The sequence below is a fragment of the Moschus berezovskii genome, chromosome 24 (assembly GCF_049115385.1).
Source record: "Moschus berezovskii isolate FMDL1 chromosome 24, NW_MosBer_1.0, whole genome shotgun sequence".
NCBI lineage: Eukaryota > Metazoa > Chordata > Mammalia > Artiodactyla > Moschidae > Moschus > Moschus berezovskii.
In genome coordinates, this window is record NC_142483.1 from 8544606 (window position 1) to 8557336 (window position 12731).

The 12731-nt window shown below is 41.4% G+C and overlaps 1 protein-coding gene across 2 annotated transcripts in view; it reads right to left on the bottom strand.

Annotated features, from left to right (window-relative positions):
- SMARCC1 (SWI/SNF related BAF chromatin remodeling complex subunit C1) overlaps positions 1 to 12731 on the bottom strand; it is a 129267-nt gene that overhangs the window by 15425 nt on the left and 101111 nt on the right. For both annotated transcript variants that reach the window (XM_055413703.2, XM_055413702.2), the window contains exon 26: positions 4689 to 4950. In XM_055413703.2, the coding sequence (XP_055269678.1) occupies positions 4689 to 4950 (262 nt within the window). The remainder of the gene's footprint in view (positions 1 to 4688; positions 4951 to 12731) is intronic.

Here is a 12731-nt window from a genome sequence, read left to right on the forward strand (position 1 = left end):
ATGAACTTACACCTGTGGCAAATAAAGAGACTAAAGTTGTTCTCCACCTAAAATATTACAGACTCCCTCGCTTGCCTTAATATAAAAAGCCCCTTGAGCCAATTTCTAGAATCTGATATACCAGACTTAGCGTTAAAACCAGTGTTTTCTGAACTGCTAATATTAAGTTAGCTTGTAATTAGTGGGTTCAATTTAATATTCATAATTTTACTTTCCAACACATCTAATTTTTATATTCAAACTCCAAAGCAACCCCACAAAAGGGGAAACTATGGAAAATGATCACCTTGAGCTGCTGGAACTCTTGTACCCTACAGGAAAGAATGTAACCTGGCATTACCATTTTGGCAAAATTTTGCCAGCATCAACTAATGAGAATACATGGATTTCCTAAGACTCATTCAAGGCACGTGACAGATTTCACTACTTAAAGGCACACACAACAGAAATGTATACCAATGCCTCCAAAAGACATGTGCATATGCATGTTCACAGCAGCACTATTTCTAATAACTAAAATGGAAAAGAATTGAACATCTATCAACAGGAGAATGGATCATGGCATATAATAAATCATGGCAGAGTCACACAGTGGAACACATGCAGTAAAAAGAAAGAGCAAATCTATGATCAGTCACGACAACGCAGATGCATCTCACATACGCAGTGTTGCGTGAAAGAAGCCAAGCGGACAAAAATCAGCATGAGATCCCATCCAGGTATCATTCAAAACCAGCCCAACTAGTCTGTGGTGTTGGACTTTGGGACAGTTGCTAGCCCAGGGCAGGCAGGAGATTGAGAAAAGCCATGAGGGGTCTTCTGAGTGTTTACACAGGTACGTTCTCTTTGTTAAAAATCATGAAATATTTACTAGGGCTAATGTATTTTTTCATATGTATGTTACATTTCAATAAAAAAATTTTCAAGAAAAGAGGGACCTTCTTGGCAGTTCAGTGATTAAGACTTCGCACTTCCACTTCAGGCGGTGTGGGTGTGATCCCTGGTTGGGGAACTAAGCTCTCACATACTGCATGACAAAAAGAGAATAGCTTGGCACAAAAACACTCTCATTATACACATAATGATCCTTTTCTTCAAAATTCACTTAAGAAAAGCCTGTTCTCTAAGTAAAATGAGAAACATAAGCCTATTTCTCTAAATAAAAAGAGAAACATCACCTATCTGTATTCTACAGGCTATTTTACAAACTCTAGTTTTTCGCCAATGTCTCCCTGAAAGAATATAGCTGTATCGGAGTCTGCCATAAGTCCCCTTGGTTCTCCATCACAGGAAGGGGCATTGTGATGTCACTTTGGAATAAGAGGGAGTCCGGCAGGAAGCCTGGCTCCACCATGCGACAAGGCAACATAGCCTGTACATGCGTTAGTTCTTCACTTCTAAAGGGAGGACAGTGAGAAGTAAGTAAAAATACTGTGGGTGAAGGGCCTGGCATATAAACACCTGTTCTCACCAGGATGTAATTTAGAAAAAAAGGCAGGACACTTTTTCTAAATGCAGATGGTGGAGAACTTCCTGAGAAATTCTGTGAATAGTTACTGTGGATGGTGATGCTTCAACACCATTAAGAACAAATGCCACAGCAAACCTCCTCTTTAAACATTTATCCCAAGAGTTTAAGGAATTAAATTTTAAAATAACTGTTTTTGAAAAAAATCACTTTGGGATCATCATTCTGTTAAGCATTCATAGCTTTTAACGTGTTAGAAAACTAGATTTTAAGACCCACTCAAGCAGACAGACAGAAGGACTGATATTAGTAAAGTAATCCTGTGTCATAAGCCTGGCAGACTTCTGAAACTATCTTCACAAATGTCATATAGATCAAGCAGGAAGTCTAATGATGGTAGTAAATTCCACAACTGCAATCTGTGTATGTGTGTGAAAGAGAAGGAAAGAAAGAGAGAGAAAGCCCCATTTTTGGGTCAAGCCAATAAAAACTAACGCCTAAACATGTTTGGGGCTGTAAAGTAAAAATTGGTAACATAAATTGTCAGATCATAGTTGTTTCAGTCATGGTTTCCTCAGGCAAACATACCTTGTTTTATTTCTATGAGATTTGGAAACTCTGCCATTTGAGGAAGTCAGGTCAGCTGACATTAGTTTAACGGTGGGAATCTTTTCAGGCTTCCAAGGGTCTTCCTATTTTTATTTCACCTGAGCTCTGCACGCCTTGGCCAGAGAGCCTGCATCCCACCCTAGAAAGCACAGACTGGCTCTGGAGGTACCTGACACATTATAAAGTACCTATAAAAATCTTACAGGAAAAGACAGCCTTCAGAATGGGAGAAAATAATAGCAAACGAAGCAACTGATAAAGGGTTAATCTCAAAAATATACAAGCAACTCCTGCAGCTCAATTCCAGAAAAATAAACGACCCAATCAAAAAATGGGCTAAAGAACTAAACAGACATTTCTCCAAAGAAGACATACAGGTGGCTAACAAACACATTAAAAGATGCTCAACATCACTCATAATTAGAGAAATGCAAATTAAAACCACAATGACGTATCATTTCATGCCCGTCAGAATGGCTGCTATCCAAAAGTCTACAAGCATAAATGCTGGAAAGGGTGTGAAGAAAAGGGAACCCTCTTACACTGTTGGTGGGAATGCAAATAGTACAGCCACTATGGAGAACAGTGTGGAGATTCCTTAAAAAACTGGAAATAGAACTGCCATATGACCCAGCAATCCCACTTCTGGGCATACACACCGAGGAAACCAGAATTGAAAGAGACACATGTACCCCAATGTTCATCGCAGTGCTGTTTATAATAGCCAGGACATGGAAGCAACCTAGATGTCCATCTGCAGACGAATGGATAAGAAAGCTGTGGTACATTTACACAATGGAGTACTACTCAGCGATTAAAAAGAATACATTTGAATTCTAATGAGGTGGACGAAACTGGAGCCTATTATACAAAGCAAAGTAAGCTAGAAACAAAAACACCAATACAGTATATTAACACATATATATGGAATATAGCAAGAGGATAACGATAACCCTGTATATGAGAAAACAGCAGAGACTTGGATGTGTGGAGCAGTCTTTTGGACTCTGTGGGAGAGGGCGAGGGTGGGATAATTTGGGAGAATGGATTGAAACATGTATATTATCATATGTGAAACGAATCTGACGTGGTTGGGGGCTCCCCACCTCAACACTCTGGACTTAAGAGGCCGTTTCTTCCGGAAGTGTATAAATTAGCCTGGGATAGAACCTGCACGCTGAATTTACTAATTAAGAAACGAGAAACCAGAACTATAAAGGTGGCATAGAAATACAAGAAATTATTCTTAAGTAATTAATAAAAGGAAATCTTACAGGAAGACTGTTACTAGAGCAATATAGTACACGACACAGCCACATATATTACCTTACAGGAAGGGAAGGAATATGGGGAGAGATGCTGCAATTAAAGGTACATTTTAAGCTTTAATGATGTCAGTAGTTAAGTTTGAAAGAATTGTGAGCTCGATTTTCAAGGGTAGTTAAAATGTGGTAGAAAGCTGTCAACTTGAAAGAGCACCCATGAACTAAAAGATGGGACAATTTCAGAATGAAAATGAGTAAGGTCCATAACACTGAAACACATAAAAATACAAGGACATACAAATTCACATACTAAAAGCATATACACACAACAGAAAAATCCTTATCAGTCACCTCTGGAGACTCTTTGTGGGGAGTGGAGGGGTGGCTTGGGGGAGGAGGGAGGACTTGTTATTCAGGTAACTAATAAAGGGAAAGAATGAAGTATTTATACAGGCTTTCTTGCAAGGATTGATTTTCAGGGTAACAAAATGACTGGTGAAGAAAAGCTTTTGTAATAAAAGAATCACTGCTAACAAATGGAGAATATAAATAAAGGCAGAAAGGACAATAAGTTTAGAAATCTTACCATTTCGCAACACCTCATGAAATAACTGATCTAGGAAGCAATTTTCATTGGCAGGTGAAATCTTAAGTGAGTCATTTAATGGGGAACTTAGGAACACCAAAACCACTCGCAAACCTGAATGTCACCAAGAGAGAACGGACATCACAGGAAAAATGCCTGCACCCCCAAAGTGACCCTGAACCTGCGAAAATATCCAGCGCCATCCTGTGGTTTATTTATGGGAGATGTGTCAGAGGAGGAAAGACACCATGCACCTTGAGTGCACAATCAGGCACAGCCACAGGTGCAAGACCTAGATTTCTTCAACACATGAAGGGAAGCTGTGCAATAGGTATTTGGGGGCTTATTACGCTATTCTACTTTCACCTACAGAAGATTTCTACAACAAAAAGCTAAGAGTGGCAGAAAGGTGATGATCACTGAAAAAAGAGATCACTGTTCTTTTCGTGTCTATCTTTGAAATGTCAATTTAAAAAATACTATAGACCATCCAAGGATGAATTTTTAAGGAACTCTGGGATATACTGCCGACCTACCCAAGAAAAAGGCATCACATGCCAAGAGGACCCTGGAAAGAGAACCCAGCAGGCTTCATGTGCTGATGGCTATAAAGCCAGATTTACTTGTCTACCACGTCCTGGATGACGATGAACATTCTGCACAGTCTTAGTCAGAAACCCCCAACGGTGAGGTCTGACCCTCTGATGCTCCAAGCACAGGGATGAGCCCAGTCACATCTGTGAGCAGAGCTTCCTCTCACCTGGCTGGGGTGGATGAGGCGGTGGCATCTGGTGGTGCATCAGAGGGTAGGGAGGGGGCTGCTGATGAGGCATCATGCTGGGATGTCCTGCTGCTCCCAGCGGCGCCAGGCCGGGTCCTCCTGAGTGCTGGTGTGCCTGTTGAGGGTTCGGCCCATGCTGCTGCTGTTCCATTTGCTGTCGGGCTCGCAACTCGGCGTATTTCAGCTGCTCCATGTGGAAGTTCTGGCGCTCCGTAAGCAACTGCTGCCTCTGTTGTTCTAACTGTTACGAAAAGAAAGAGGAAGAGAAATGACACCAGGAGAGGCTTTCAGGATTGAATGCCAACACAGGACATCTACATGGTACTGAAGTTCCCCAAACCTCATCACCGTCACATAGTCACCTCCTCTCCTGCAACCACCACAGTCAGAGAAAAGGCACTGCTTCTTGAGTAGCATGAAGTCAAGATTTTCTCTATGTTAAGTATAAGATCTGCCTTTCCTTGGAAACTTCACCCATGTGGGGCAATTGTACTCAGGGCATAGGCAATCCCTCTGCTTGGCAGGCCTTCAGATATTTAAAAAATAGCTTCCACGACCGCCTTACTCTTCCTCAGGTGACACAAGCATCTCTTGTTCTCTTGATAGTTCCTTAAGATACTAGGATTTCAAGTGCAACCATTTTAGGTGCTCTCTTCTGAAAGTGATTCTTTTTGGCTACTATTTTAGAATGTGACATCACAGTTAAATCCTCTGCACGAGTGGATGTGGCCTTAGCTGAAAAGATACACATCTTCTAGATGGAACTCTGGCACTGCCACTGTAAATCTTAGCTTCCAAGTAGCCAAAATTATACTGGATGACACATTCACAGCATATTTTCAAAGTCTAAATAAAAATTTACATGACTCGTGGTCTGAAGAATATAAACATTTCAGTATTCAAGATAATATTTCTGGGACCCAAATTAAAATACAGAGAAATAAGAAAAGTTATTATAAATAAATAATAAATGTTATTATAAACACATGAGAAGTTATTATATGTGTTAGAAAATTCAGAAACCATAGGCAAAACAGTAGCTCAGAATGGGTGGTGACCTTAAAAGCCATCAAAATTAATTTAAACCCAGAGCTGACAGAGAAAAATCATCTTTAACATGAACAAAAATAAAAATCCAGGTTTCTAGAAGAAAGCATTATAGAGATCATAAGGAGGGTTTGATTATATTTCTGCTCTATAATGTTCTACCCCACCATTTTTGAGAGCAAGATCTTATTCACTGGAAGGCATTTCTACAGCAGCCACAATGGCTCTTGGGCACTTGCTGCTGCGTCACTTCAGTCGTGTCCGACTCTGCGTGACCCCATAGACAGAAGCCCACCAGGCTCCCCCATCCCTGGGATTCTCCAGGCAAGAACACAGGAGTGGGTTGCCATTTCCTTCTCCAATGTGTGAAAGTGAAAGGCGAAAGTGAAGTCGCTCAGTCGTGTCCGACCCTCAGCGACCCCACGGACTGCAGCCTACCAGGCTCCTCCATCCATGGGATTTTCTAGGCAAGAGTACTGGAGTGGCTTGCCATTGCCTTCTCCGTTGGGCACTTGAGATGTGGCTAATCTGAAAGGAGATGTACTATCAATGTAACATCCGCACTGAATTTTGAAATCTGAAAAAAATTAATTTTTCATACTAATTACATGTTAAGAATAACATACATATATTGCATTAAATAAAACATCTTTATGATTTTATTGTTTTTTTTAATGTGGCTACTAGAAAATTTTAAATTACATATATGGCTCACTATATTGCTGTTGTAGAACACTACTCCAAGCATTTGGTATGTTAAGGAAATGGAACATTTTGGCTTTCAGGAGCAGTCAGTTTTATAGACAAATACTACACACTATCATTAGCAAAATCTAGGTAGAATATGCATGAGTATTTGCTTGCGAATCTGGGCTTTTAGCAGAGAGCAGCTTGGGGAGAAGTCCCTGAGGAGCCTAGTGAGACACTTCACTGGCTGTCAGGAGTTAGCCAGGAGGGAACGTCCACAGATGGACTAGGTGTGGGAAGTCAGGCCATGGACACAGCATGAAGACAACCAGGGTGGCCAGGTGAGGAGGAGAAGAAAGGGAGAGAACAGATGGCGACACTTATACCCTGAGTGTTGTTTAGCTGGCTTGCAGAGAGTCTCCCTTGGAGATGGAGATCTGCAACAAACGATTCTGTGAGTGGCTGAGGGTGATCAGGAGAGAGGAGACAGGGTGCTACTGCAACCATGGTCTAACAGGTTGGTGGGAGCGCTTTCAAACAGTGACCTGAAGAGGCGAGAGCCTGGCTCAGTTTAACATACGCTTCTTTTCAGAATTGGAAGGGAGCTGTAAGATGTCAACAGCCAGAGAATCCTCTGGAAGTACAGCTCTGCAAGATGACTAATCAGTGAGATGATGGAGGTAAAATGTAAATCAAAAAAAAAAAAAAGAGAGAGAGAAATCTAAAGACTCTGATCCTAAGTCCTAGATTTTGCTTTCGCAAGCCACTCCAGTACTCTTGCCTGGAAAATCCCATGGATGGAGGAGCCTGGTAGGCTGCAGTCCATGGGGTCGGTAAGGGTCGGACACGACCGAGAGACTTCACTTTCACTTTTCACTTTCACACATTGGAGAAAGAAATGGCAACCCACTCCAGTGTTCTTGCCTGGAGAATCCCAGGGTTGGGGGAGCCTGGTGGGCTTCCGTCTACGGGGTCACACAGAGTCAGATACGACTGAAGTGACTTAGCAGCAGCAACCATTCTTTCCAGGAAATTTAGCATTATCCTGAAGATAGACTTATGAGGTTGCCAGAAAAGGACCTCAATCTAAGTTCTTGTTGAGCCACTACTGCTCTGGACAGCTTGGCTGAAGCCCTGCAGTTATGTAAGAATTCTAGAATATAGGTCAAGATCTGCTTTATAAAAAGCTGAACTGTTACTGGAGGGAGCTTTGTGTCTCTGAAAGGAAATTTTACCTATCTCAGTGTTTGTTTGTTCTTAAACCAAACTAGCCTTTCTTTAGGAGATGACCTTAGTATCAAAGTATTAATCTTGAAAAGAAAAATTAGCCCCACCTTCCTTGTCTAATGAAGTCTCTCAGTCATCTGACTCTTTGCAACCCTATGGACTATAGCCTGCCAGGTTCCTCCATCCATGGCATTTTCCAGGTAAGAATACTGGAGTGGGTTGCTATTTCCTTCTCCAGGAGGTCTTCCCAACCCAGGGATTGAACCCATGTCTCCCACATAGTAGGCAGATGCTTTACCATCTGAGCCACCAGGGAAGTCCAATCCTTGTCTAAAATGAACTAACCTCAATTATACTATTTTCTCGTGAGCTTCAATTATCACTTCAAAACATAAAAGTAATTAAAAACATAATTAGAATAATTAAAAAGGATGGGATTAAATATACACGCGTACATACACACACACCAGGAAAGAACCCAATCTAAGCTTTACATTAAATGTGCAACGAACAGGTCCTGTGAAGTGAGAGCAAAGTCCACGGCAGGTTACCAGCTGGCTCCAGAAGGACCACCTCTGTTCTGGGGAGCACGCAGCAGAGCTTATGGACACATATTGACCTCGCCATACAAAAGGAATCTCTCTTGTTACAGGTAACTGACTATTGCTGCTTGCATGCTAAAGCTGCTTCAGTTGTGTCCGACTCTGCGTGGCTCCATGAACTGTAGCCCACCAGGCTCCTCTGTCCATGGGATTTCTCCAGGCAAGAACACTGGAGTTGGTTGCTGTGCCCTTCTCCAGGTGATTTTCCCAACCTAGGGATTGAATTCTCATCTCTTACGTCTAACCTGCCTTGGCAGGTGGGTTCTTTACCACGAGCACCACCACTGTTACTCAATCTAACTGCCATTTTTGTGGCAATCAAATGTGAATGTGAACTGTGAATTTTTGAGGAGAGTACGATAGTTCTGGGCAAATTTGAAATTCAAAAAACCAATAACCCAGTGATTCTACATGTGGAAATCTGTGCTAGAAAACTGTATGTATATTTATATAAGGATAGTCATTAATGTATTGTTTTTGATGTAAATTTATGTCTTAGATACACTGAGCAGAAAAAAAGCAAGTTGCAATAATAATATTTATATCAATTATATATATATATATAAAACTTTGTGGCCACATACAAACATTATCTACTCATTGAAAATGTTCTGCAAGATACTAAATTATTAACAGTGATTATTCCTAGGAATAAATTTGAAGCCACTTTTTAATGTATTTATATTATTTGTGTAATCACAAAATAAAACACTAAAACTGACCAAGTTACATGCTTCAGATAACCTGACTTTCTTCTCTCCCTTTTCTATGGTCAGAGACTATAGATAAGTCCCCACAGCTAAGCCAAATAGTGTAGATTACTCCTGTAAACAGGGAGCTAATCAATCTGTTCACTTTCATTCGCGGCTCCAATCTGGGTCTAGGGAATCCAGTATCATACAAAGCTGCCTGTGGCTCTGATCTGAAGACACCCCCGACCCCCACGGCATTCACACCCTGCCTTCCTCTCCCTCTTCATTCCAACACTGTGTATGTATAAAGCAGCAAATCCAAGCGGAACCAGAACACAACAGAGCACTTTTCTACAAGACCCCAAACGCACACACAGCTGCAACTGCAGCTGAAGTTCACACAGAGCTTCTCTCCCAACTCCATTTGCATAGAACAGGGAGGAGGGGTGGGAAAGAGTAAAAGAAGGTGGTGGCCTCAAAAATCCATCTACACTGCCAAGGGTAGTGGCAGAGCCTTGAAGACTCTGACTACTTGGCCTCAAAACTGAAGTAAATAAACACACCTTCCTTGGAAAGGTTTGATATCAATGAACAGATATCCACTTAAGAAAAAAGCGGGCATAACCATTCCTTTGTACACCTCTGGAAAAACAAAACACAACTGCAGCTTTCTGCTTCCACACCTGCTTCTGCAGGCGGAAATCCCAAAGCGAAGCTGACATCATTTTTGTGACCAGTCACCTGTAAAGTCCTTGTAAAGTGCCTGCTGCCTGAAGCCCTATGTCTTTTCAAATAAACTCTCTTCTATGTACAGCTTTCTTAATCTCAGATAAAACTATCCATAATGTCATGGTGCCTGTCTACCAATAGATTCATTTACATGACAGGCAGTGCCAAAGATGAAAGAGGGCTACCCCAGTGGCTCAGAGGTATGAAGAAACAGCCTGCAATGCAGTAGCCGCAGGAGATCTGGGTTTGATCCCTGGGCTGGGATGATATCCTGGAGAAGGGCATGGCAACCCACTCCAGTATTCTTGCCTGGAGAACCCCATGGACAGAGGAGCCTGGCGGACTGAAGTCCCGTGTCCGACTCTAGGGTCACAGTAAGACACGACTGAAGTGACTTAGCACACACGCACGCACAGAGATGAACTATTGTCAATACAAATACACAGGAAACTATTCTTCTGGGGCAGTATAGAATCAACTTTTCCCCTTAATTTGTCATAAGGGACTTCTGTGATTAGAGTACTATTGTCCCTGACTTCATGCTGTTCCCTCCTCCTAACTCCTGCCCACCCACTTACGCCTTAGTTTCAAATATGTCAGTCACGCTCCAGCCTCAAGAGTCTCTGATACTGGCTGTTTTTAGGCCTTAAAGACATTCACTCAATTGTCAGTTTGCCAAGGCCTACTCAGATGACATCAGTTAATACTCAAACACTTCCCTTGCCTCTCCCAGTCTCACCTACCCATCTTGAAACATAATGGTATGTATACATACACAGAAACACACATGCATACAAATATACAGCACACAACATCTAGCATCCTTCATTAATATTTAAGGTCTATTAAGTACCCCCAGTACCTAACACACCTAGAACAAAGTAGGTGTTCAATAAACATTTGCTAAATGAACAAATAACTGTCTATGCCATGAATACTACCAGATCTAGGCAGTATCCTAGTATCCAAGTAGTCTAAGGAGACTCCTTAGCAATCATACTATCCTCTTCACAGTTTTGGATTTGGACCATTTTTTTAAAAAAATAACCAGCTCAGATCAGTCCTTCCTTTACCAGACAGATCTCCTTGACAATCGGAGGCAATCCTGAAATTGTCCCATCTTTTAACTCATGGATGACCTTTCAAGTTGGCAACTATTTACCATGTTTTAACTACCTTGAAAGTGGAGCTCACAATTCCTTCAAACTACTGACATTAAAACTTAAAATGTACCTCTAATTGCAGCATCTCTCCCATATTCCTTCCTTTCCTGTAAGGTAATACATGTGGCTGTGTGGTGTACTATATTGCTCCAGTAACAGTCTTCTGTAAGATTTTTATAGGTACTTTACGGTAATGTGTCAGGTGCCTCCAGAGCCAAAGTCTGTGCTTTCTAGGGTGGGATGCAGGCTCTCTGGCCGAGGTGTGCAGAGCTCAGGTGAAATACAAATAGGAAGACCCTTGGGAGCCTGAGAAGATTCTCATTATTACTAATGTCAGTTGACCTGACTTCCTCAAATGGCAGAATTTCTAAATCTCATAGAAATAAACAAGGTATGTTTCCCTGAGAAAGCCATGACTGAAACAACTATGATCTGACAATTTGTGTTACCAACATGAATTTTTACTTTACAGCTTCCACTGAATTCCCTTGGCCTCATTACCTAATGTGGTATCTTTGTGTCAATCTCTCATCTACTCTCTCACCTCCTGAAGGTTCCTCACAGCTCTGAGTTTCCTACAATGTCTCTCTTTCAGAAGGTATACGATTTCTATACCTAGCCAAATGAGAGCATCAAGTCCAGAAGCTATAAATGAAATCAAGACACAGATCCTCATGGGCCTCCAAGTATTTCCTCCCCTCTAATTCAAGTAAGAATGCTGTAGGTAGGGCCCAAGTCCTCCAGTGTTCTCCAACCTGCAACACAGCCCATGTCTGTCACCTGTTTGCTTGAATGATGTGTGCCATCTGTTTGGCATGGAAGGCAGTACAGTTGGGCAGACTCTCTGAGTTTCTAACCCAGGGCCAGCTCAGCATCCTCACCTTAACTGGGATCAGTAGTTTTCATCTTGTCAGTTCCCAGACAAACTCTGTATATTCCCTAACTGCCTTCCTCCTGTAACAGTATTTTATGAACAGACTGTAACAAAACTGCTGAGCTCTAATTATAGCTGTATTCATAATATCTACATAAGATACTGAGTTGTTAATAGCTTTACTCTTAATTTCTAAATAAGACTCAAAAGAACATCTGATTTTTAAGTTATTAGAAGAAATTTCATACCTGATTCTGAAAGTCTAAAAAAAGATTTTTGAAACCTATAGCTACATAAACAAAACCAAATGTTTAATTCAAAAAAATATGTCCTGAAGCTACTGATCACTAGGCAGAGATGAGCAGGATTGGACTTACAGTGAACTGAGAGTTGAGGCCAGAGCACTAGGCAGCAGGTTGGAGCATGCTGCTCCCAGCTCATCTGACCACTCTTCTCAATTTCAACTTTCATGAGTCATAACAGGGGCTTGTTAAAATCTTGCGTATCTCAGTCTTCGGGTGAAAAAGAGGTAAGAATGGCTCATTTCTTTACAAATTATGAAGTACTAGATTAAAACATAGAGCTGAACAAGCATAGGTTTGAGACCCAGATCTGTCATTTATGAACTGTGTGATCTGTTCAAGCTCTAGAACCTTTGTCTATGAGAAGAGTTAACTAGAAATAGCCTCACGCTCTCACCCAGAACCCCTGCTGGATTCTAAATATTCATAAAGTAAGCAAAGGCTTATGAATATTAACAATTTACTCTCTAATTCTTGATAACTGATGTGCATAAAGGGGGTATATAAATATTTATCGAACACTTACTCTGTGTTCTGGGCAGTGTGCTAAGCATATGTCACAGTTCTCTCATTTAATCTTCACAACAGGCCTGGGAGGACAGGAAATCATCAGCCGGAAACAGCCAACGCTTTGCTCACCCACAGGATAACAGGAGAAAAATAGATTACGCCTTACTGTACATGAAATGAATGGGAGCC